The sequence below is a fragment of the Candoia aspera genome, chromosome 4 (assembly GCF_035149785.1).
Source record: "Candoia aspera isolate rCanAsp1 chromosome 4, rCanAsp1.hap2, whole genome shotgun sequence".
NCBI lineage: Eukaryota > Metazoa > Chordata > Lepidosauria > Squamata > Boidae > Candoia > Candoia aspera.
In genome coordinates, this window is record NC_086156.1 from 117,622,203 (window position 1) to 117,648,377 (window position 26,175).

A 26,175-nucleotide genomic window follows, 5' to 3' on the forward strand; every position below is an offset into this window, starting at 1 on the left:
GATGGCAGCTCTTGGTTTATGCGGGATTTGCAATCGGATTCAACAGAGAATTGGGTCAGCCACAGGGCTTCTGCGCAGCTCACTCAGCATTGCTTGCCCCCGAGAAGCTTTGCCTTTATTTAACTTTGCTCAATGCGAAATTCTGTGTAGCCTGAAAATGTGCATGCCTCACCGCTGGAAAAAGTTGACGGTGAGATGTGATATAATTTTTGATCTCCTGTTTTTCTGGCTCTCTGAAGCTCAAAGATCTGCTTAACAACACTCACTTGGACATATGTCCAGCTCTGCAGGATGTTCTCTGTGCAAGCTCAGCCCACGATAAAGCCAGCAGCTGCCAGGATTCCACAGAGCGCCGTGACTTTGCTGCTAGGGATCAGTCAGCTCGTCCTTACAGCAAAATGTTCCCGGTGCAGTCGAGCCATCTTGGTCTGGCCATGATGTGGGACCGCAGCCCCGTGTCCAAATGAGACAGCCAACGTGAATTAGGCAATGGGAAGTGTGTGGTGGGTGTGAAGAAGTGCTTTGCAGGTGTTCCCAGCCAGTCTTCTCTTACCTGTCCTCCAACTTGCCCCCAGCTCCAACGAAGCCTCAGAAGAGATCAACACCCATCTGGCTTCTAAACTGCAACCAGCCTCGCCTGGAAAACGGTCCTGTGGTTCGAAAGGGGTTGACTTTGATTGGCTTTTTCTGGCTGTGTTTGCCACAGAAGACCCCTCCCAAGAGGGTTAATCCACTAACCAGGTTTTGATGTTTCCCTCTAGCAGTTTCTCAACATTGGCAACTTTAAGCCGTGTGGACTTCAACTCCCAGAATTCCCCAGCCTGGCTGGGGAATTCTGGAAGTTGAAGTCCACACGGCTTAAAGTTGCCAACATTGAGAAACACTGGTCTAGCAGGTGGGGTTAGGGAAGGGGATAAATCTTCCTCCAAACTGTCACTCTTTCCCCCATGTGACTGGCATGCCCACCCTGCCAGCCCCATCACCACTTCTGCATCCCAGTTCTTGGCAAGGCTCTTAATCCCGCCCCACCCCCAGCCCCGCTCTCCCGTCAACAGCTGCTTCAAGGAGGCAGATTGGCTTTCTGTAATCCCCCCCACGTAGCACAATCTCTCCCCCCATGTGGGCTTCAAGCTGCAGGACGTGCTGGAGCTGAGGTGCCCCCCCCCGCGCGGTTGTGGGTTCCCTGCATGGCGAAGAGGAGTCACCCTTTGGAAGCTTAGTGGGAACCCCAAGGTTAGCTGGGGAGGGTGAGGGTGCAGCCCCTCCCTGAACCCCAAAGAGCCAGAGGGAATCTCAGCAGGGGATGCCGAAGCCAGAAGGCCAGATTCCCCCCACCCATCTGCTAGATGTGTTGGTTCAGCAGCATCTGGGACCCCAGGAGGGGCATCATGCTGATGGGCCAGTTTACCCACTTTGTCGGTTAAATAATTCATTAACGAATAAAAATGATAACAACTAAAACCCGAACGGTCTGAACGCTTATAGCGTTCCACTGTATCCAAGAATTGTAGCTGGACTCTGGTCCGGTCCCTTGTCATTAAGCCACAGGATGGTTGTCATTGGGCCCCGGGGCCCCCAAAGCAGGGCCCAGCTGGATATTGACTCTCCTGCAAGTTGGAGCCTTTCTTTTGGATCTCGTGGCATGCGACGGCCTCCCCTGATTGCCTGGCATATCCCCCAAATGTGTTTGCCCACGTGCCAAAACTCCAGGTGCCCCCCTCCCCAGTATCCAATGCTTCGCTTTCCTTTTCAAATGGCCATAGACGGTCAACCGTTCATAAAAATTACAAAAATATTTATGGGGGGTTGTGTGGGACAGCTGGAGAATTCAGTGGGGGCAGGGGGTTAAGCATTTGCACAGAAGGCTGGCATGCCATAGAAATCGGGGTGGGTGGGTGAAAACAGGGTGCATGGAAGGGCCAAGCTGGCTGGCTGCAGTGCCAAAGAGGAGCGCTCCAGCACTGCAACATTTTGCTGCAGTCGCCATCCACGGAGAATACCATCCCGCTCTGCCCGGCCGCCTGGATTGCATGCGTGGGCGCAAGTGGGAGCTGGGCATCCCTCCTTCCCGCCAGCTTCTTCCTCGGGGTGCCAGCCAGCTGGGCCTTTGCCAAGCCCTGCTCCTCAGCCGCGGTGTGGCAGGATGCCAGCCTGCAGGAGGAGGGAGGGGGCAGCTCTCCTTCGTGGCCTTGCGTGGCCTGAGCTTTGCAGACTCACAGCCTCCATCCACGCTTGGCTGCCTGCTGAAGAGCCAGCCTTTGCCCCCCAGCCCCCCAGATCAGCCCCCTTCTTGCTCTTCAGCCCCTCCCAGGTGCAGCTGAGATGACCTGGCAGACAGTTGCCGCCAGCAACGGGGGGGGGGGGCGCAGATCGAGGCCTGTGTTGGAGGAGAGCCATCCCTGTTCCTTAGGCAGCATTTTACAGAGAGAGTTGAGAGGGATGCACGTGGATGGGAGAGGCCCCCCCGGGAGGGGCCCCCCCTTCGTCCTCTCCTCCTCCCCTCCCCCCCATCGAGCCACCCTCCCTGCCACCCCGCGCAACACAGTACATACTTCTGCAAGATGCTGCTGATTTTTCCTGGCTGCAGAATGAGGGCGCTGGTTTTGCCTCAGGAGACGCCGAAGTGAGCAGGTGACCCAGGGCTCCCTTGCCTAGAGAGGCCACCGTCGGTCCGCTGCAAGTCGGGTGGAACAAGATGAGATGTCCAACTGGAGCAGTTGGGGGGTAGCAGGGCTGAAGAAAAATGCAGATGGATCTTGCATGTGAGGAGTGTGGTGTGGCTGCGAAAGCTGCCTGCATTCTCAGTACACGCTAATCTCCTTTAGTTTTAAGGGGGTGAGGTGGTGGATGGGAGACCACCAGGAACACCGAGGGTGGTAGACTAGATTTGGTAGTTAAGAAAGAAGGCAAGGGCAAACCATATTGCTGCAAGAATCTGAACGCACGGAATCACCTGGAGTCAAGCTTACTCAAGAAGCCTTTACCTTCCGTATCAGTATGGAAGTAAATATACAGGTAGTCCTTGTTTAACGACTGCCTCGTTTAGTGCCAGTCCACTGTTATGATGGTGATGAAAAAGTAACTTTGTGACCAATCCTAACATTTACGACCTTCTCAGGCCTTTAAAGCAAAAGAAAGCTGAAGTAAGATAGTAAGCACAGTTGAAGTTTCACTTAGTGACTACTTCACTTAATGACCAAGTTGCTGGTCCCAATTGTGGTCGCTAAACAAGGACAACCTGTATCTGTGTTTACCATTATTTCTATGCTGTCCCATTACATGATGCTGGACAGCATAAAGCAATTAAATGTGGTCATTGAATGAAACATCACATGACTGTGACAGACTTATGACGTCCCTTCCCATTCGGTCATTAAGTGAGTAACCATGGATCACTGAGTAAGACATCATGTGACCGCAACTTGCAATTTTACTGCTGGCTTCTTCATTGACTCTGCTTCTCAGAAACTGGCTGTGAAGCGCACAAACGGCAATCACATGACTGCAGGATGCTGCGACAGTCATAAATGTGAGGACTGGTCGTACAGTTATTTTTTTCAGCACCATCATAACTTTGAGCGGTTGCTAAACAGGGTTGTCATTAAGTGAGGTCTACCTGTAGAAGAGCGCAGTCTTAAATTCCCTGATAGATGTCAATAGGGAGGGGGCTTTTTTTCTATCTCAGGGGGACAATGTAACGGCCAGGAGGAACAACCTTGAGAAGCAGGAGGAACAGCCCCAACCGAGGGGATGGTCAGATAAAAAAGACCCGAGTCCGGGCCAGAACTGTGACCTGAGAAAGCGTCTCAGAGGAGACCCTCCCTAGTTCTCACGAAGAGAAAGGCGGCGGGGGGGGGGGCGAATTCAGACTTGCAAGATTCTCTTACGGTATAACAAAAGTAGTATTAGCCTGCAGGACTTTGCTTTCCCAGTCTGGTCGGCCTCGGAAAGCTGGCAGACTCTTCCACAGGACTGAGGTGGCAACAGAGAAGGCACATTTCCTGACTTTTGACCCTTTTGGTTTTCTGGGGGAGACACGCTGCCTTTCTGGCCTGGGTGTGTTGGAGGGCAGATCCAGTTTGGAGCAGGTGGGCCCTAGGATGACACCAGCTTCAGAGCAGCTGTTCTCAAACTCGGCAACTTTAAGCCGCGTGGACTTCGACTCCCAGAATCCCCAGCGTGCAGCCAGTGCCTTAAAGTGCACCGGGAGCCCAGAGGGGGCCGATGAAGCGACCACCTCGCTGGACTGGTTTTCACACGCTGTACATGGCGGCCACCATCTCTGTCCTTTGAAGCCTCCAAATCGTCTTCACGGGCAGGCTCAGGCAAGGGGCCCTTGGCAAGATCCGGAATGGCAGCATCAGCTCCGACCCAGCTCTTCTTCGGCAGGGGCGCTCCCGAGTTTTAAATCCGGTGCAACGAAGGATGAGAGGCGCGTAGCCCAAACGACTTTAACAGATGAAATGGGGGATAAAAACAGTGCTGATAATACTAATACTAATACTAATAATAATAATAATGATGATAATAATAATGATGATGATGATGATGATAGTGCTTTCTTCCCGATGTGCAGGAACTCTCACTGGGAAGAGATTTAGCCGTGGAACAAGCTGCTAAGAGAGAATCAAGAGGCAGGGATCACTTTGGCCCACTTGGTGACCCACAATTACTGCCTCCCAAGGAAAGATGCATTCTGGCCCCACTCGGTCTGGAACATTTTGTGCTTCCGGACGTCACACACACACACACACACACACACACACACACCATCGTGCTCTCTCTCCATTCCCTTAAGCTGGACTGCTTCCTCTCTGCCCCACGACATGGGCCCTCTCTGGAAGCCTTAAAAAGTTGCATCTCTGGGAGGTTCCCAACAAGAGACCTATTCTGTCTGCCACGAACCCTGTTTCGGAAAAGGTTGGACGCCAAGGAACGATCCAAACAGGCTAGCCAAGGTGAAAACGAACTTGGTTTGAGGAGCGGCGGTCATCGAAAGCTTTTTGCTGGGGGAGTAAACGGGAAAAAGGCTGTCTTCTGCCGATTGTCCCAGCCCACGGGAGCCTGACGGCCGTACTGCGGATCGCACCAAGCATCCTCTGCTTGGAGCAGCAAGGAGGGTGTAAGTGAAATAGCTTATATCCATCGTCTGTCCCACCACCTATTCTCCTGAGACGAAACTGACATCGGGGACTTGCATTTACCTGCTGCCCAGAAAGGCTGAGCCTTATCCTTGGCCCTGAGCCTCAAACTCAGGCCAGCTTCTGGGACTGCAGAATCCAGAGGGGCAGGACGTCTCCCCTCCAAAGACCCCGTCCACATTTGGCTTTGCACATTTTTCTTCCCCTGACCGCTTTCCCAGGTGGAGAATTGCCGAGGAAGCTTCGGCGGCAGCTGCCAAGCCCCGCAGCCAGGCTGATGGGTTCAGAGAGATTGCATGCAGCTTCCAGGAACCGCAACCCACATGTTTAACCCCCAGACCACTGCTTGGCTTGGCTTTGCTGCAGACGTGGAAGGAGTTAAATCGTCGCATGCTCAGGCTAACCCTCGCGCAAGCCGGAGAAGCCGCAGCAGCTGTGCCACTTTATGGGATTTGTGGGTGGGGGAAATGCAAGGGGAGGGGCTTGGATAATATTTGTCAACCTTGCCCTTTTTTGGCTCTGGATAGTGCAAAAAGAGACTTCTAGAACAGTCTTTCTCAACCTCAGCATTTTAAGATGTGTGGACCAACTCCCAGAACTCCCCAGCCAGCAAGGCTGGCTGGGGAATTCTGGGAGTTGAAGTCCACACATCTTAAGTCCAGAGATCAAGGCTGGCTGGGGAATTCTGGGAGTTGAAGTCCACCCCTCTTAAAGTTGCTGAGGCTGAGAAACACTGTATGGGGTGTGTGGAAAATGTGGGAAAGGCGCAAGTCCAAAGAAACTTGGAATCACATCTGGATGGGCACCCAAGAATACAAATTAGTACTCCTAAGACATTACACAAACCAGACAGAAGAATAGAAAAGTGTGATTTTAGGGTGGGGGATGCATGTGGAAGGAGACTTTTCCAGGTGTGAAAGAGAACAACCTCTGGAGTTGTGTGAGAACTAAGGACGTCGCAAGGGAGCCCCTTCACCAGTAATAAAGGCGGGATAAAAATTAAACAAACCAACTTCTGGCCCTCCAGAGGTGTTGAAATGAGGACACCCAGAATCCCCAGCCATGCTGCATAGGAATTCTGGGAATTTCAGTCCCAGGACCTGTGGACATTGTCAAGTCGGGATGAAGTAGAGCTGAAGCACGTTTCATTCTGCCTTGCAAAACTGCCCCTCATCCTTCTTCCGTCTGGAGAGATGGAAAAGAACTCCGCTTTCGTACGTCAGCAGCATTTCAATCTTCTCCTGAGCACTATTTCTTTTAAGTTTTTTTTCTCTGTGCTCTGTAAAACGACTGCCAAACATATAAATTGCCATGACTATTTCTTTTGCAGGAATTCCCTTCCTGCTAACCATCTCTGAGCACTTTGCCCAGGTGTACCATAATTCTTGCACCTTTGCAGACAGGAGGTCTAGAAACTTTAAAATAAAAGATCAAGCAGCGAGATGGTTAGGTGGCGAGAAGCATTGGCCCTGGCCCTGAACTGCTATGGGGATTTTCAGCAGCAAGAGTGGGAATACTCGTGAGAAGCTGGCTGGCGCCGAAGCCCTGGAGGAGAGCTGGGGATTGTTTTGGGACCGGAGGAATTCTTTACGGGCTGAAAGTTGACATTTGGGCTTAGTCGGCTCTCAGGGTGCAAATCAGCCATTTAATCTCCCAACTCTGGGTTGGCCAAAGGCTGGAGAAGCCAGTGGCCTCGGAATGCCACCTCTCCTTCCTGAAATGCTGTGCCAGGGAGGAGGCCACCTTCCCCAGCCATGGGCCTTTGCTGGCTCCATCCTCAAGGTCACCAGAGGATAATTCCAGGATTCTCTTGGCCAGCCCCAATGCCTGGGGTGGGAGAAGTTGGGGCTGAAGGAAGAGAAGGGACAGGCTCTCTTTCCCCTTCTCTGGACCCCGTCTCCCCAAGTGCCTGTTCCCCCACTCCAACCACACAGCCCTGAGCATGGCCGGGCACCATCAGCTTTGCATCAACTGCCTAAAATTGCAAGACGTGGCTCAGCCTCTCTCTTTCTGGGGACCCTCCCTGTTCGGGCGGCAGGGGAAGACAGCCAGACCCTTCCCAGCTTCAGCACCCCCTTTCCAGAAGCCACTCAGAGGCCGTATTATTTTGCTTTTCAGTGAAAGGGGCCGAACCGGATCTTTCCCCTGGAGCAGGGCTGCCCTCTCCTGGCACCAGGTGGGAAGTAAAACAGGTAGAGCCCCACGGCAAGGAAGAACTCAGCACTGGGGCCCCTGTGGCACGCTCAGCCAAAAACGTGGCTTGCTGGGAGTTTTGCGTGTTGTGTACACCCAGCCAAGGGTGGCCTGCAAACTCCTGGACTGGGGTGCATCAGTTCAGTTCCCTGTGCGTTTCATTTGATTTGGATTAAGCAAGCCTGTTGTGCAAAGGTGACCCCAAAGCCAAGCTCCCCCCATCTCAAAAATCTTGAAGCATTTCTGTACAAGACAGATCTCAGCCAAGTGCAAGACAATTCCATTTTGGGGAAATAAATACAATCGCCATGGTCTCACTCAGGCCATCCAAAGACCAATGAAGATGAAGGCCGCCCAGCTTACTGCACTGTGTGAATGCACCAGCCGGGCCAATGTTTCCCAAACTCAGCAACTTCAAGACATGCAGATTTCAACTCCCAGAATTCCCCAGCCAGCTGTTTTGGTCTAGAGCAGCATTGAAATTGCTGCAATAAATAAGACTGCAGCACGAGCTGGGTGCGAAAGGTTTAAACGCCTCTTCTGCCCCTAGCCCTGTGCCGACTGAAGCCCCCCTCCCACAGCTGTTATTTAATTTAAAAACAAAAAACAGCAAAACATGTTAATGGCCAGCATTTATGACTCCGTAGCGCAGGGTTTCTCAACCAGGCTTCCGTGGACCCCCAGGGTTCTGTGAGCGATCACTAGGGGTTCCCTAGGAGATCACAAATTATTTTTAAAAATATTTCAAATTTGGGCAACTTCACATTAAAGGGGCAAGTTTCATTCTTCATTTTCAGTTTAAGAACACTGTGAATGCATATAGACAGGCCTACCCAGGAAACAAATACAGTTTTGCAACTTCTGGCCTACATTTGAGCCTGAATGTGCAGGGCTTCCCCGAGGCCTGGAAAGTATTTAAAGGATTCCTCCAGGGTCAAAAAGTTCAGAAAGGCTGCGTTAGTAGATGTTTTTCCAATCCTTCCCCATCCAAAAGATCTTGGAGGGGGGGACGAAAAACGTAAGAGCTCAAAGAATTTTGCAAAATGGAGTTTTTCCCACCCAGACCTAGCAGCAGTTGGTGTTCATGAGGGAGCCACTGTGTCCAGCCCAACCAGACAGTGCTGGAGGGTTCCACTTTTCCACCTTGGTTTAGAATCCAAATGCTCCCGTGGGCCAAATCACCAGCTCTTGCCAACATTAAGGAAAATAATATAAGCAGAAACCTTTATTCAGTATAAAAAGCAGTGTTATAAAACGTTTCAGGTCAGCAAGAAGAATCAAGTACAAAAATTTTTTCAAAGTAGCTGCTGGGAAGGGAGTACAAAAAACGGAAAGTGGGGCGCGGGAAACCTAAACTACAGGAGAATTAAGAGTTATGCATGATGTAGCATATTGGATAAGCATATTTGAGCTAATATGGCAGACCAGCTATATTAGTTCTACACATCAGAAAGGTCAAAACTGAAAAAGTGCACGGAAACTCTTTCAGGAAAGCATTGTTGTTCTGACCCTGATCAAAGGAGCAGGCGAGACTTAGAATGGTTGAGGGTGCAGTCAAACCTTGTGAACCTGAGGTCATATCAAGTGGCCCGTTTCTTCCGGTGACATCTGAATTTAATCCTGACCTAAGGACTGAGGGATCTGGTCCCACTACCTTTCAAGCTGATTAGGAATTCTCGAGAACTGCCTCCCACATGCGTGCTACGAAGTGCAAACATAGCTAATGACAACCTAAATGTACTGCTGATTTTCAGGTTTAATTCTTAAAGTTATTGTGGATTCATCAACTTCTTCTATACATCAAGGTGGTTCTTCACTGTTTAAAAAGGCAGCACTTTGCGCACGTCACTCCCCACCCTGTCTATGAGATAGTTTTCCCTGTCCTTAACCATTATGAAAGCCGAGTGGACAGTAAGCTGCCCTTTACAGATTGGACCTGCTGAAGTGGAAGCAGGCATTAAACAGTCTAAGATCTGCTTCTTATTGCTAAGCTGTGATTAAGAAAGTAGTCCTGAACAGATTCCCCAGTATCTGGTCAAAGGCAACTCTCATATAAAAGGATGCAATAGATTAATAAATGAAAAGTATTAACAACAGACTTGTTGTTAAGTCTACAGGTAGACTTCAGCAGTTCATGGAGCGAGAAATGCCAGATGCACAAGCTGGGTTTAGAAAAGGCAGAGGAACTCGGGACCAAATTGCCAATATCCGCTGGATAATGGGAAAAGCCAGGGAGTTTCAGAAAAACATCTCTTTCTGTTTTATTGACTATTCTAAAGCCTTTGACTGTGTGGACCATAACAAATCGTGGCACGTTCTTAGCGGTATGGGGATACCAAGTCATCTTCTCTGCCTCCTGAAGAATCTGTATAACGACCAGGTAGCAACAGTAAGAACAGACCACGGAACAACAGACTGGTTTAAGATTGGGAAAGGAGTACGGCAGGGCTGTCTACTCTCACCCTACCTATTCAACTTGTATGCAGAACACATCCTGCGACATGCTGGGCTTGAGGAATCCAAGGCTGGAGTTAAAATCGCTGGAAGAAACATTAACAATCTCAGATATGCAGATGATACCACTTTGATGGCTGAAAGCGAAGAGGAACTGAGGAGCCTTATGATGAAGGTGAAAGAAGAAAGTGCAAAAGCTGGCTTGCAGCTAAACCTCAAACAAACCAAGATTATGGCAACCAGCTTGATTGATAACTGGCAAATAGAGGGAGAAAATGTAGAAGCAGTGAAAGACTTTGTATTTCTAGGTGCGAAGATTACTGCAGATGCTGACTGCAGTCAGGAAATCAGAAGACGCTTAATCCTTGGGAGAAGAGCAATGACAAATCTCGATAAAATAGTTAAGAGCAGAGACATCACACTGACAACAAAGGCCCGCATAGTTAAAGCAATGGTGCTCCCCGTAGTAACATATGGCTGCGAGAGCTGGACCATCAGGAAGGCTGAGCGAAGGAAGATCGATGCTTTGGAACTGTGGTGTTGGAGGACAATTCTGAGGGTGCCTTGGACTGCCAGAAGATCCAACCAGTCCATCCTCCAGGAAATAAAGCCAGACTGCTCACTTGAGGGAACGATATTAAAGGCAAAACTGAAATACTTTGGCCACACAATGAGAAGACAGGACACCCTGGAGAAGATGCTGATGCTGGGGAGAGTGGAGGGCAGAAGGAAGAGGGGCCGACCAAGGGCAAGGTGGGTGGATGATATTCTAGAGGTGACGGACTCGTCCCTGGGGGAGCTGGGGGTGTTGACGACCGACAGGAAGCTCTGGCCTGGGCTGATCCATGGAGTCACGAAGAGTCGGAAGCGACTGAACGAACAAACAAGAATTTGATAATCCACTGGATCTGAAGACTAGCCCAGGGTTTTTCAACATTGGCAAGTTTAAGATGGGTGGACTTCAACTTCCAGAATTCCCCAGCCAGCCATGGGGAGAAACACTGGGCTAGCAAATCCTTGCAGGTGGGGAGGGGCAGGAACATTTCAGTGTAGGATCAGGGTCAAGGACCAGCCTTGAGCACCCCTCTTCCCAAAGCTCAGCCTTTAGCAAGTGTCCCCCACCTGGGTTGTGGGTGTGAAATCCAGGGAGGACGTTTTAACACCAGGTTGAAAGGCAATTTTTGCAAATCTTTAGGGGATGGGGAAGTTGATAGCAAGGGGGAATTCTCAAGGGCCCCCAGCTAACCAAGAGGTTTTGGGACCAGGGGATGGGCTGCAAATGGCAGCTGGTGATGGGGACCCCTTCCAGATGTGCCGAGGCAAGCCGAGGGGCCCTTGAGGAAGATGCTGGATCAGGAAATGAGCATCCTTGGAACCCTGAACTAGGGAAGGGTGCCAGGGAAGGACAAAGAAAGCCCAAAGCAGCCAAGGGGTGTGGTGGGGGGGCAGCATTAGTCAGAGTCCTGCATCTCGTCCTTCACCCGGACTTTCTTCTGATGGGGCGAAGCAAACCGGGGTCCTCGTCTCCGGCTCTTCAGGATGCTGGAGAGAGGAAAGAGCCCCAGTCAGTGAGCCAAGCTGCAACCCAGGCAGGCAGAATCATCACCCATCGGAGGGCAGCTGGCTGGGATGCAGTCAGTCTGACCCCCCCAGCACAGAAGGGTGGGATGCAGCCCCTCAGGCATCTGGCCCCTGAAACAGGGCAAGTAGTCAGAAATATAGGCCACTGTTTTGCTCTGTGCAGAGATCCAAATTAAAGCACCTCCAGGATTTCTAGGTGTTGGAAGGAACCCTTGAGGCCATCCAGCCCACCCCTTGCTCAGGGCAGGAACCCCTCTCAAAAGCAACCCCGACAAAAGGGCTCTCCAGCCTCTGCCTGAATGCCTCCAGCAAAGGGGAGACCGTCGCTTTGCCCGTCCCTTGCGGATCAGCCTCCCTGCAACTTCCCTCCATTCTTCTGCATCCTGCCCTCTGGATCGCTGGGGGACGCATCCTGACCTCCCTGCACGCATTTCAGGAGGACCATCCTATTCTCACCCCTCCATCTTCTCTTCCCAGGGCCGAGCAGCCCTTCCATCCCTCTTTGGAGGACTTAAGTTTCTAGTCCTGATCTTCCTCGTCACTCTTCTCTGAACCTACTCTGGCTTCTCTGAATCCTCCTTCCAGGGTGCTGCCCAGGGAGTCTGCAGGGTGCGGCCCACAACATCCAGATGGCGCAGCCTCGGTCGCACTGCTGTGTCGGCCATCTTGGCTCCTTTCACCACACCCGGCGGATTCCCCTCGCGGTGCCCAGGAATGGGAAAAACGGCTTCCTAGGATTCAGAAGCCTCGCTGAACGCCGAGCCCAAAGCCACAAAGGCTGGATTTGCGCACTATGCTGCAGACACCCCTTTGGTGCCACACCACGGGCGAACCCAGCTGCCGCTTCCGCATGGATGGGGTTTGGGGGCCGTTGCCCACCTTTTCCCAGATTTGCATCTCTCCAGATCCTCCTGCTGGCCGGCTTCCTGGAATTCAAGGGCATCCAGGATCCTCTTCAGCATCAAGTAGTGCTTGCGGTTGCGAATCTGGAAAGCAATGCCCAGGGTTCAAACGCAAGGGACCAACACTGCCCTGCTCCTGCCTCCCCCTCTCCCGGCCCTCCTCCCAGGCCGGGCCAAAGGGCAGTGGCCGTCCCTCGGCCCTCTCCCAAAAGGGAAAAGCGCCAACACAGGCCCAACACGCATCTCACCTGGAGGGTGTAAACTTCAGGTACGCGTTCGTCTTCCGATTCGCGTCCAGGTGCGTCTTCCTCCGGCGCACCGGCCTCTGGCCTCCGGCTAGCGGCACCGTGAAGCCTGCCTTGCAAAGGAGCTGGAGAAAGAGAGGCAAATCAGAGGAACTCAGCAGCCGAGGCCCCCTCCTCTTCTGTCCGGGAAGCCCACCGGCAGAAAAGGAGACCAAGAGGAACTTCCCAAATACACCGAGTTTAGGGTCAGCTGGGAGCCCGTGTCCGCCCTTGACCACTTTCTCCTCGGATGCCCCGTCTCCCTGCTTGTTTTCAGGCCAACTAGTCTGAACTGTAGCATCCTGTGGCAGTGAGTCCTGCAGGTTAACCCTTCCCCGTGATCCAGCCTGGATCTCCTACCTATTTCCTCGGATCATTCCACAGCCTCGAAGGATTTGGAGAAAAACAGGTTTTCTCCTCGCATTGCCCCCCACCCCCCCGGACTTCATTCGTGAACCGCAATTACATCGCAATTGCTAGAAGAGTAACCGGCGTATCCATCAGCCCTTCAAGGCAGACCAGACAACCAAAGCCAGCAGGTTAATACTCCTTCCTTCCTTCCTTCCTTCCTTTTTCAAACTTCTATTACCGCCCATCTCCCCCAGGAAAGGGGGACTCTGGGCGGTTTAACAATAAAATGCTTTTCTTATAACTCAACAAAATCTTCCAAGTCTGAAAGCGCCTCCTCCCTCCTTCCCTTTCTCTTCATGAGAACCAGGGAGGGGCTTGTCTGAGACACTTTCTCAGGTTACAGTTCTACCCCGGACTCAGGTTTCTTTTATCCCACCATCCTCTTGGTTGGGGCCCTTCCTCCTGTCCCTCAAGGCCATTCCCTCTGCCCCCTACAGCAGTGTTTCTCAACCGTGGCAACTGGAAGATGTGTGGACTTCAACTCCCAGAATTCCCCAGCCAGCGCATGCTAGCTGGGGAATTCTGGGAGTTGAAGTCCACACATCTTCCAGTTGCCACGGTTGAGAAACACTGCTCTTCAGAATCCGTGCTCGGCATCACAAAGGTGCATCACTTTGATTCTGCGGTGCAGCCACTGCTTTGACTTTTTTGCCCTCCACCCCCTTTCTCCTCTGGATGCCAGCAATTAATAATGCAACTTCTCTGCAATGCCCCTTCCTCCTACAGATCCTTGGCTGATGGGGCCCTTCAAACACAACCAGCTGATGGGGCCCTTCAAACGCACCCTTTTTAGGTTTTCCCGCGGAATTTGCTTTTTGCTGAAAGGTGTGTTCCTCGGACCGTCGATCTCGTCCCGGGCAGGCACAGACCCGGACTTCGAAGCATCGGCGTCCCAGGACCTCCCCCCTATGAGTAAAGAAGACGGGTCCTTGAAGACTTTGCAGGATGGAAGGAAATCTTTCGCCTCCCCCTGCAGAGCCGGTGCCACATCCACGCCGACGGTCCAGCGGGGTGGGTAAACCTGGGGGGTACTGCCTTCATTTAAAGGAACAGCTGTGTTTTGGGTGGTTTCACCCGTTTGATACTGTTGTTTTCCTTTCTGTAAACTGCTAAGAGCCACCAGCCAAGATGCGGTTGCAAATTCTAGGTCATAAAGTAAGGTTGGTGGTGAAGGAAGGGAAGTTACTGTAGGTAAGTAAAGGTAATTAAATACCATGCCATGCCATGCAGTACACTTCTGCTAAATTGAACGTTGCAGCTCTCCCTTATACTTCTCAGGGAAGTGGGGTCCACACAATGCTGCATTCCTGACTGGGGGTTTCCACGCATGCATGCCTGGGTCAAAAAGTCAAGGTGATGTGTGCGGCCGTGAGATCAAAGCCCACCTCCTTTTTTACGTCCGTTGCATGTAAAAAAGGAGGCGGGGCTTCGATCGCACGGCCGCGCACATCACCCCCTGCAGATGCCCCTGACCCCTTTGGTGTTTTCACCCATTTAAAACCTGAGTAACTCCAGGCAAATTCTTCTCCCTCACCTTTCCACAACCAGCTAGCCAGCATTCTTGGTTAAGCCGAACTGGAAGGAAAGTGGGGCACCTCCTGGGCTTCCAAGGGCTGCCAAACTCTTGCCCCACATGATAAGACAGAACCAACGGGTGGAAGCTTTACAGAGGGGGGTCCAAAACTGAAATAAGGAGGAATTTCCTGACCGCAAGATCTCTGAAGCTGGGGAACAGACTCCCTTCGGGCATCGTGGGGCTCCATCACTGGAGATTTTCAAGTAAAGGCGGGACGGCCATTTGTCTAGGAAGGTGTGAGGATTCCTGCCCTAGGCAGGGGGGTGGACTAGATGACCTCTAAGGTCCCCTCCAATCAAATTCTATGATTTTGTGGCCAACCACCTGGAACTGGGGAAGAGGATGAGAAGAGAAAGAGAACTCACTGGGCAGTCTCCAAAGTCAGGATGGTCAGGATGGGGCGCCGGTTCATTCCGCCCATGCAAGAACTGTTGCACATATAATTGAACAAGATGATGGTACAATCTGTCCCCACCTGCAGGGCAGAAAAAGAATTTTGCACAAATATTCAGTCTCTCCTCAACGCCCCCCACCCCCCCAAGTTGCTCTCAAGGCCTGGAGGAAGTTGGGAAGAGACCAGGAACTAATTAAAAGGGGGGGGGGACTTTACGTGGGGCAAACGGAGCTCACCGCCACAAGAGCCAGCCATCCAAACCGGATTAGCCAAGTTTTAGCATCAGCAGAATTGAAACGCCAAACTTTGCAATCCTGCTTTCCCCCACCCCAAAATCAGGGCGTTTGAACATGCTCAGAAGCTGCAACTGGGCTGGTTGCATGTGCCTCCTTCTTAAAACCAATTCCCAGAGCAGGCAGCTTCTCATGACGAAGCTGCCATATTCAGGAGCAGTGTACCTGACCTTGGGAACTAGAATCACCCGCCCAGCATTTCCAGAATACAGACCCTCTGTTCAGCAGACAATTGGGCAAAGAAATAGAAGATGGGGAGGGCTGGGATGAACCCCCAAATCACACCTGAGCTTTCAAAGGGAATACCCACCCCCATCTCTTTCCCCATTCCACCCCCTCCTGGACACCTGAGGCTTCTGGTAAGGAACGGAAACACTGTGCCGGTTGCTCTCTCTATCCGTGTAATACTGGGCCTGGGGGTTCCCCTCGACTCGGATGAGATGGTCAGCGGGGGTCACGCCTGTCCAAAAACACCAGTGGGGGGTGGGGGGAGAGGGAAGAAAACGGGGGAGTTTAGATCTTCTTACTTTCAGTGTAATGGCAGAAGCTTCGTGCTGGAGGCTGAATGCTCCCCAATTAACAACCCCAATTCAAGTGAGAAGAACGTTCCCCCCAATTACTTCTCGCCCTTCCATTTATTTGCCAGCCTGCCTCAAAGCACGTGGCTTGGCTCACTTCCTGAGCTTTCCCCAGCCTGGAGGACATCAAGGGTTTTTTCTGGGAAGGGGTGGGTGGGAATATGCTGGGGTTCCCCCTTTGAGAGGAACTTCCATCTGCTGGATCCCCACGTCTCCCCCACCCCAAGCCCAGCTCCTCTTCCGATGGAAGCCAGCGGGAGGACTTCGAACGCTCAAGGAAGTGAGACAAGCACGTGGCTTGGCTCACTTCCTTGAGCTTTCCCCAACCTGGAGGACATCAATTGTTCCTCCCAGGAAGGGGTGGGTGGGAATATGCTGGGTTTTATCCACCCCACAACCCTGCGAGGTAGGTTAGGCTGAGAGATGTCGACTGACCCCATATGACCTGGGGAAGTTCATGGCAGAGTACTGGCCCCAGATCCTGTCTTCCTGCAAGGAACAGGCTCTGGTAACGGGGGGAGGATCCTAGCCCCGCAAGAGGACACAGGTCTTCAAACATGTGCAGAGTGTCCCTCTCTCTCCACCCCTCAAGTTTTGAGCCTGGAGTGGTCTGGGCATCCAGGTCACGTGCAGCCCACCCGCCCACCCACCCCCACATGTCCCAGAGGACCCCCCTTCCCCAAAACCCTTTGCCTCTGCCGGCGAGAGAGGCCCACCGTCGTTGTTATCCGGATGCCGCTCGTGATGGGGGCAGCGCTTGACCACCTCAGCCATGTGCTCCGACCTCTTGTAAATTGCCATGGCACGGACCGTGGAGCCTGGCGGGGGCACCACCTGCGTCTTAATCAGCACTTTGCAAGTTTTGCTCATTTGGCAGAAGAGTTTCTTCAGCTCCGGGGAGTACTGGGGCGGAGGAAATTCAGATCCGTGAGAATTAGAGAGGAAGAGGAAGAGAGAGGAGGGGGGAAGGAAAATAAATAAATTAAATTATTAAATTAAATTAAATTAATTCCTGTAACTAGTTTACAGGAGAACCCAGGCACTATTTTTTCTCATCCCCCCCCCATCACTATCTCCCCCTTTTCTTCCAAAGGCTTCAGTCAGACCAGGCGCCCCCTTGAGCAGGTCTTCCAACTCAACTTCATGGCCTCTTCTGCCTTCATTGCAAGATAAGAAATCTGGGCCGCTGGGGGGGCTGCAATCCAGCAGCCCCCTCCCATCCCCCCTTCTTGCCATGTGCAGGCAAGGGGGCGCTGGAGCGCCTGGGACGGGCGTCTGCAAAATCTCAGGCGGAGCAGAGACACATGTCCAGGCTTGTTGCTGGGGAGGGTGTGCACAGGGCAGGGGGAGACGGAACGGGGTGGTCTCTGCTTGGGCCCTGCTTCGAGAAAGCACAGCCATTGGGTGCGCATGCTGAAACCGAAGCGGGGGGGTGGGCAGTCAACCCAGTTCACGAAATGGGTAGCCGACAGAGCCCCTAAGAAGCGGATTAGCGTGCAAGTCATGGCTACGAAAATCGGGGAGCCACCGAAGAGGTAAGTTTAAAGGCTGGGGGTTCAGGGCACAGGTCTCCCCAAAGCTGCAAACTACATTCCTGTGGGGTACAAGCAATTGGGGGGGATTTCCAAGACCAGCAGCATGAGAGGGGAAGCGAACGGTTTTCTCCTAGCCTCATCCTTCCTGCCCGAGGCGCACGAAAAGATGCATTGTAAAGATTTGTGTCTGCGCCCAGTGATGTGGGCCGAGCATGTGCTCCGCCACCCATGCGCCCGTGGGGTCCACATACGCCTAAATCCCAATTAACGGTACACTTTACCGCTGGGAGGGCAACCTGGGCGTGGCCCCAGCGCCACAAAGGTCTGGCAGCACGGGGGCCAGCGTTCAGCACATTTAAATGTATTTTTTAATATATGAGTTAAGGGTGGCAGGAGGGACACGTATTGTGGGAAGCAAGCAGCTCCTAATTTATTCAAAATCCCCCTCCCCCCTGACTCTCTTGTCGGCTTGAAACTTTCCTTGGGGGAAAGGGGAGGCTTAAAGGCAGGGACGGACTGAAAAATTAGATCCAGCCCTTCCTGGTGGCAGCACCCCAGCCTCGGAAATCAATCCTGGCAACAGCGGATAGGAAGCAAGTCTGAAAACCTCTTTAATTTCTGGGTAAACCATCAGCCCCCTCCCTGGTATCTTCCAGATAGACTGGGGGTCTGGCTCACAGGATGCCCAAAAGGGCACCCCTGGGAGGGCACCACGTTGGAGAAGCTTCTTCCAGATGCAGCTGTATCTCCCAGCATGGTCACCCATGAGGGAGGCTGGGAGGTGTAGCTCAGAAGCATGAGGATGCTGCAGTGCCCAGTCTTAACCCATGTAAGAACTAAACCAGCATTTCTCAACGTGCAACTCTAAGGTGGGTGGACTTCAACTCCCAGAATCTGAGTTGAAGTCCACCCACCTTAGTGTTGCCAAGGTTGAGAAACACTGAATTATGCACCTCTACAGACCCATATTCAGCGCAAGATGGGTCCGAAGACCCCACCTTGTGCCTTTCAGGGGACCAGGATCGATGGCAACAGCCGAAACCAAAGACTGCCGGGCAGGAAAAGCGAGCCTAGGTTACGCTGACCTAGTGCACACCAATCCGCAGGGGAAGGGGGTGGATCACGTGGTCACAGACGCCACCTTGGCTTTTTTGACACCCCCCCGGATGCTAGAGACAGAGGACACATGTGGGGGGAAAAGGACACCCGGGCCCCCTTTAACTCCCCCCAGCCCCACTTCATACGGTGTAGGTGACGGACTTGGCGGTCCCAGACTGCTCAAACTCCAGACCAAAGCCGCAATCCCCAGGGTAGTCTTCGGTGGGAGGAAAGGCGAAGCCGCCCCCAGCAGGATAGTCTTCCGGGTGGTGGTGCGTGAACCCGGGGCCCGCCGAGTAGTCATCCAGGGGCGGGACGGCAAAGCCTTCTGCAAGAGGAACTGGGCTGGCGGTGGGGGAGATGAGGGAATCCAGCAGACTGAAGTTAGCCTGCTCCATGGGGCTGCCCCCCTCCTCGGGGAAGGGCAGGGCGACAAGCTGGGCTGAGGTCGTCAGCTGCTGCGAATCCTAGGAACATATAAACGGGTTGAGCCCACGCCAATCAGATCAGTAAGCAAGCCAGCTTGGATTAACCATCGATCAACCTGTAGGCAAAGCCAGTCAGGGATCAGGGTCCCTCTAGACCAACCTGGCCCAACAGCTGGAGTTGCCTGGCACGCAGAAGCCCCCCTCCCCCTGTTGAGGACATTCAAGACCCCTCCCAGATGCTGTGGGATGACCAGCCAGCTTTCTTAATCTCAGCAACTTTAAGGTGGGTGGACTTGAACACCCAGAACTCTGGGAGTTGAAGTCCACCCACCTTAAAGTTGCTGAGGTTGCACCCCACACTCACCAAGAAAGGGCTGACCATGATTTCAGAAGTCCATATCTCCTGAAAGGTCCCCTGGCTCAGCGGCGGGCTCAGCGGCGGGCTCGCATCTTCCTCCCCCACTTGATCCATGGTTTTTTTTTTACAGTGGGGAACTAGGAAGAAAAAAGAGAAAAGACTCAAGGATGCCTCAAATGTCCATGCCTGCACATAATCCAAGGTTGCATGTCTTCATTTTACAGCATCTCTCTCTCAAAATGTGCCAAGGAGCAGCACCTCTTCCCCAGTCCTTAGGCGGCGGTGGTGCCAAGCGACCCACTTTATAGTGAATATGCTCCAGCTGGCAAGCATCAGCCTTCAGGACCAGCACAGAGCATGCATTTTGGTTGGTACGTATTGATCTGCTGCATTTATACCGTCTTTCCTTCCCGGTGTCCCCCAGATGTGCTGGGACAGCAATTCCCAGAATTCCCTGCCAGCACGGCGGAAGGGACTCCAGAGAATTCTGGGACCTGCCCTCCCGCAAGCTCTTGGAGGGCTCTCATTTGGGGAAGGCTGCTCTATACTGCCACCCCATGGCCAATGAAGTTAAGGCAGCTGACGGTCCTTTCAATTGAATCTGCACCCCTTGGTCAAGCAACTAAAAGAAAAAACGTCTACGGAACTCTCCGCCACAAGGTGCAGAACTATCCACCAGTTCCTAGTGTCTTGCATTACAGGTATTCCTCACTCAATGACCATTCATTTAGTGATGATTCAGACTTATAACAGCGCTGAAAAACAACTGGCAACTGATGCTCATACCTACAACCATCACAGCATCCCCGTGGTCACGTGATCACAGTTTGGACGCTTGGCAAATGGTTTGCATTTATGACTGTCACAGCATCCCATCGTCACCATTGGGGAACCATGTTGATTCGCTTAATGACCATGTGGTTTGCTTAACTGCCCCAGTGACTCGCTTAATAACCTCCAAAAAAGCTCGTAAAATCTGGTCGGATTTGCTTAATGACTGCTTCGCTTAGCACCCAAATTCTGGTCTCAATTGTGGTTGTTAAGCGAGGACTACCTGTATAACACATGCTGACTTTGACCAATGGCCTTCTTAATGAGGGCTGGATTGCAAATTCAGCTTGGAGTTACTGGGTGGTTTCAAATTCAGAGGAGACAATCAGCAGGTACTTAAAATAAACTTCCCATTTCTGCTTTTCCCACTTGTGCATGACGATTGCTACGGGGAGAGAAAAATGAATGTACCTGCATGCTTTCCCAAGCCTAAACTTAATTAGAAGCTGTATCTGTATCCACAAAATTCCCCACGTATCATTTGGGGCAATCCCTATAGTTTTAACTTGCAATTACAGTTACTAAATTTGTGCCTCATTTTGTGGGAAAGAACGGCAGCTTTCTTTCTAAGCCACGATCTGTTTAATTGTAATAATCAATGGTGGCCTGTTTAGAGAGATCACGAACTATTCCCAAGCTAGCTAGATTGTTGTGTAACCCAATGCATGAACTCACTTTCCACCTTCTCTCATGGATTCCCCCACCCCACCCCAGGGTTTTTTTATTTGTCCCTTTTGATTTTGTTCTTATAACAAATTTCAGCATGTGCTGAATTGGCTCAGAAGACAAGTGATTTGCGGAAAATGATGGATGGATTGTATGATGCAACCAGGACTATGGATCTAAAAGAATGGGTCAGAGACCAATTGTGATGGACCGGGAAAGCAGAGGGAACAATTACAAGTTATATATAAACGTTGAAAAATCAGATGAAGTAGATGTTAATATGTTTTCTACTACAGATTAAGGTTACTATGGTAACTAATCATTTTGGCTGGGTGAAGAGGTTGAATTTAATTGACCCCTTTTCACCTGTTAATGGTTGCATTGCCTAAGGGAGGAACTTGCCTGAACTTGTTTTAGTTTCAGTTTCCCTTCTGCATAGGCTTGCAGAGAATATGCAGCTGAGAGAAATCTCTCCTCTCAGCAAACAGCCTTTAAATATGTTTGTTTTCTGTAAATAAAATTATTTTTATAGAAATGCCTGGTTTGTGACTTTTCTGGTCTCTCCTGGGCCAAAGGCTTTCCTAGCAATCTGCTAACAGTAGATGCATTCCTTGCTAGAGCGTTTACTAAAGATGACAAAAATGATGAAAAAAGGGAAGCCGACAGGACTGTGTATAAAAGTGTTTCTGCCCACAATGATACCGGGAAGTGAGAGTAGGGTATGCCAGGAGCCCTTTAAAAGTCTGTGGAATGCACCAGGAAGGGAGCATTCCAGAAATGTGTGGGGTAAATTAAGGAGGTCAAATACGAATCAATCCGAAATGAATTGAATATAAAGGGAGGGACCTGCATGAAATGCGTTGAGGTGGTTTGGCATTAGAGACAAGGAGTGGGCAGAAAAAAGTGTTTGGTCGAAAAAAGGCAAGATGCCACCCATAGTGTACATTTTTATAAAGGGCTGGGGGGGGTGCCTTTTTTAACACCTCCTCCCTGGGTAAACAGTATTGGTGTACATTAGATTATGCTGTTTCCTTTATTTTTTCTTATTTTATGCCTTTAATTTCCTTGCTTTCAATTTCTGGCTTACTTCTTTACTCTTTGCCCAACCTGGTTTACTGTGATGTATCGAGTCATGGTTTAGGCCAGCGTTTCTCAACCGTGGCAACTGGAAGACAGGTGGACTCCAACTCCCAGAATTCCCCAGCCAGCATGGGGAACTCTGGGAGTTGGAGTCCACACAGCTTAAAGTTGCCAAGGTTGAGAAACCCTGGGTTAGTCATGACATCCGCATCTGAATAAAGTCACTTTGGCCAACTGCAAGTGCTTAATAATGCCTACAAATGACTGGCAGAGACTGGATTCTCCCATCACCAGTCTTGGGAGCAGAAACACCCCTTCCCTTGTTTTGCTAATAAGAAACACCCCTTGCTCTGTTTTGCTAAATGCTACCTGTCTTGCCAACTTATAAAATGTGGGGTTTGGTCTGGGGCATGCCTGCTTTGGTTCCCAGGGATCTTTTTGTCTGCGCAGAATAAAACGTTTTATATCTCCATCCCTGGCGTGCTTATTAATTGGGCCGAGCATGCCAGGCACAAACCCAGCCTCTCCTGGGCTTCGCCACTTCCCCATCCGGCAGACTGCGATTCCCACGGACTGCAATACTGGACATACACGAACAAAAAAACAGATTTTCTTTGGAGTTGGCCACCCTGCTCAGTTTGGGCTTCCTCCGTGGTATTTAATTGTGCCTCATTCTAGAATGGCTGCAGCCTGCTTTGTGGAAGATTTTATTTTTATCTATTTATCTATTTTTCAAATTTGTCACCGCCCTTCTCCTCCCACCAGGGGGACTCTGGGCAGTCTACAACAAAATAATCAATAAAATAATAAATATACACTGCAGTTACGATATATAAAAATGCAATGAAGGCCACCTTCATTCAGAGAGAGGTCAGAATCCTGTTTCCTTGCGGAAAGCGGGCACGGTCTCAACGCGCCCCCCCCAACCCACCTTCCCTGCGCTCTTAAGCGGGCAGTTGCGCGATGCTCTTCTTTGAAGAAGCGGAGAGGAGAGTTTTCACCCCGGCGCCCGTCGGGCACGGCCGTCGGCCCGGGCACGCGTGGCATCGGCGCTTCCGCGGGCGCCGAAAAGGCCGCTCCGCTCTCCGGACCTCCCGCGCGGCGGGGGCAGGGCGGCGGGGCTGTACCGTTCCGTGACGGGGGGGGCGGAAGGGAAACTACTACCGCTCCTCCCCTCAGGCCGTATCCCCGGAGAAGCGCTTCCTTTCCCTTTCAGAGGCGGCGCGTGCGAGGGCCGAGCGCTGCCAGCGAGGAATGCCCGCCGGCGCTCCCGCTCAGCGCCCCCGCCCCGCCGCTTCTCACGGTGCCTTCGGCCGCCACGGCCAGTGCCGGAGCGGGCCGTGCCCTCCAGGTGTCCCGGAGGGGGGCGAGAGGGGAGCCCGGGGCCCGCGCGGAGGCTCCAGCGCGCGCTCGGCTTGCCGGGGCTGCACCGGGGCGCCCGGCGCGAGGCGTCTGCGGAGCAGGAGGGAGCTCCCTCCCTCCCTCCCTCCCGACGCCCCGGAGGGGCTGTTAAAATATCGCGGGGCGGGGGGGCCAAGAGCCCCGACCCAGCTCGCCCCCCAAAAGACAGCCACAGCGAGGCCCCCGCACCCCTCCCCTCTCTTTTCAAAGTCTCTCCAATTCCAGGAAGTTAAATTTGGGGGCGGGGGGGGCAGTAGCAGCTCCTAAGCAGCTTGCAGGTACTTGCGGGGGGGGCAGCACTCGCGCCTTCCCCGGTCTCCCCGCCCGGACGGGGGGGGAGGCCAAGCGAGTCAGCGGGCACTTTCGCAGGCGGGGGGGATCCTCTCCCCGCCACCCCCGCTCCGATCGAGGCGCCGGGAGCTCGCCGGGGACGGAGGGGGCGACCGCCGTCCGCTCTGCGCCCCGCGCGGGAGGGCAGGGGCGGGGCGGGGCGGGTCGCGGGGGAACGGGAGGACCGGCGTTCCGCCTCCGACCGCGGCGGCCCCGGGCGTTCCGCCCCCCTTTCCGACTGTCGCTCCGCAGAGCCACCGCCGATCCGGAGCCGGGCGGAAGCGCCGCGGTGAGTCAGCGGCGAAAGCGAGCGGGGGCGCGGGCGCCTCCCCGCCGCCGGCGCGCGCCGAGCGCCCCCTCCCCCGAAGCCCGGCCCGCGGGCGGCTCCGTCTTTACCGGCACAGCTGCGAGCCCTGCTCCCGTCCCCGCCGCTCTCCGCCAGCGACTGGCCGCGCCGAGCCCGGCCCGGCCAGCAGAACGCACGCGGCGGGGATTCCCCGGCCCCCGCCCGTTCTCGCGAGGGGAGGCGCGAGAGCCGCCGCGGGAGGGGGCGTGGTGGCGGGCAGAGGGCACCTTCCCGGGCACCGCGTGGTCGCCCAGGGGAGAGCTCTACCTGTGGCGCTGCCGCCTGGAAGGGCTCCTCCTCCTCCTCCTCTCCTCCTCCTCCCCCCCCAGCCCCGGGCAGAAAAAGCCGCCGCCTTCGAGGCGCGCTGGGCAGGACTACAGGTCCCATCACCCCCAGCATCAGGAAGTTGAAGCTCGCTAAGGAAGCCGCGCCCCCTTCTCTCTCTTAACGCTAATGAGCACCCCCCCACCCCGAAATAGAAGAAATTTGCAAGGGAAACTGGGAAGTTTGACAGATTTTGTAAGCGAGCCTTCATGTTCGGGGGCAGTCTATCGTGCAAGATAAACGGGACAAAGGAGGTAGCCCAGTCTTTCTCAACTTCTGGTGGTTTCAGAGGGGTGGACTTCAACTCCCAGCATCGCTGGCTGGGGAATTCTGGGAGTTGAAGTCCACCCCTCTTAAACCAGCCATGGTTGAGAATCACCGAGGTAGCCTCTCAGGGCAGGCAGCTCCCCAGATGGGGGGCGGGGGCTGAACCAGGTGGAGGCAGTCAGCTCAAAGAGACACCCCCTCATCAGTTCTTGCTCTCCCCAGCTGGCAACTGGCGCCTCCCAGGTTTTTGGACCAGTTCCTATGACCTCATCGATCAGGAGCAAGGAATTATAGGAGCTGGAGTCTCAATTTCTGTAGGGGGCGAGGCCACCTCGGCTGGCTTTAGCGGGTTCTGCAGGAAGTAAAGTTTGGGAGAGCCGCCCTGGCCTGCCTCTGGAATGCGGGAGGGAAATGGGACTGGGGACCCGGGAGCGTTCTCCACCGACGACTGCCGCAAGGGTAGACTGCCTCTGACCCTGGGGGCTCTGCTCCCCAAACGGGTCAGCCCCCAGATTTAAATGGCAATGAGGCCGTCACCTTGCAAAGCCCTAAGTCTAGCGTAAGGTGTGAACGGAACCGATAAATTCTGGCTCCTTTGCACCCAGGGGCTAAGCGTGTCCCTGCCAGGCCAGCCTACGAGGGGGCAATGTGTTTTGGGGAAACCGGACCAACATCTGCCCATCCCAAGTGTGCTCTGTTGGATGGGGCAGAGCCCGGCAACTGATTTTTGCCACCCTGGGGGGGATTTATTGACTTATTAAACGGATTCCGTTGTGGGCTGCCAATAGTTTGAACCCAATCCAACAGAGCATTCTTGGGATGGCAGATGAAGGCCAAAATGCTCCAATCCCCCCATTCCCATTTCTCAAAGCCCCCAAGCTGTCCGGCTTCCTGCAAGACCACAGAGGATGTCCAGCCGACATCAAAACAAAAAAGTGACTTTGGGGGGACAACGTGATGGTCTTTCTAACCGAACCCCAAACTGGGGACGCTGTTGAGTGAAACACGCTCTTCCGCATGAGCTCTTCAGCTTCCTGCTTCTGACCGCAAGATTGCAAGAGGCTTCAGCGGATCGCAGCCCCCCAGCTGACCTCAAGAGAAAAACGCTGAGTGGGTTGGGGGGACAGGAGGAAAGGGGAGATGTAGCAAAGCTAGAACAACCCTTCCCCCTGCCCCATTAAGTCCAGACTCTATTTACCAAACTGCACTGCTGTTCACATATATACGTTCGCCAGCTTTCTCTATTTCTGACACAGGAACCCTCCCATTGGCTTCACAAAGATGTCAAATCCCAAAATTAAAAGGGGATTTTTCTTATTGCAAAAGAACGCCTGTTTTCACATCTTTAACTCTGTGTGCTTTGTGTGCGCACGTTTCCATCTGACACCCTTTCACGGGGGAAAGACCACACGGGGTTTTGATTTCTCAACAAGCCCTGTTTTCCGAAAGTGGGGACAATAACGGAAGGAGTGTTCTCACTTTCAATGCCCCATGAGAGTGCTAAGCCCAAAGGTGGCTGCTTTGTCTGTTCCCAGCCGAGAACGTGACGGCACTGTGGTTTATGCAAAGCGTCCTTCCTGCAGTCTGAAAATCCGGCACTGTGGCACAGCCAACCCATCCCAATTTAGGGTGGCCTGCAAACTAGCTACAGGTTGAACCCTGGAAGCAAAACAGTCGGCAACAGAACAGAAAGGCTATTTACAG

The 26,175-nt window shown here is 53.0% G+C and overlaps 1 protein-coding gene across 1 annotated transcript; it reads right to left on the reverse strand.

Moving 5' to 3' along the window:
• Positions 1 to 10,464: 10,464 nt before the first annotated feature.
• On the reverse strand, positions 10,465 to 24,025 carry TP53 (tumor protein p53). The gene is made up of 10 exons (XM_063301686.1): positions 23,931 to 24,025; positions 19,233 to 19,363; positions 18,587 to 18,907; positions 16,524 to 16,710; positions 15,577 to 15,689; positions 14,908 to 15,017; positions 13,751 to 13,872; positions 12,520 to 12,641; positions 12,249 to 12,355; positions 10,465 to 11,330 (listed from the first exon to the last, which is right to left on the reverse strand). The coding sequence occupies exons 2-10, from the start codon at positions 19,338 to 19,340 to the stop codon at positions 11,240 to 11,242; spliced, it is 1,281 nt and encodes a 426-aa protein (XP_063157756.1). The 5' UTR covers positions 19,341 to 19,363; positions 23,931 to 24,025; the 3' UTR covers positions 10,465 to 11,239.
• Between the last annotated feature and the right edge of the window lie 2,150 nt (positions 24,026 to 26,175).

What these genes read in the sequence shown, in the direction of transcription:
- TP53 (XM_063301686.1), bottom strand. Translation starts at nt 19,340, where the DNA reads ATGGATCAAGTGGGGGAGGAAGATGCGAGCCCGCCGCTGAGCCCGCCG. An exon ending in CCAAGTCCGTCACCTACACC is followed by an intron (nt 16,711 to 18,586) that starts GTATGAAGTGGG and finishes CCTCCGCCCCAG; the next exon opens with TACTCCCCGGAGCTGAAGAA. An exon ending in CTGACTTTGGAGACTGCCCA is followed by an intron (nt 13,873 to 14,907) that starts GTGAGTTCTCTT and finishes CTTTACTCATAG; the next exon opens with GGGGGAGGTCCTGGGACGCC.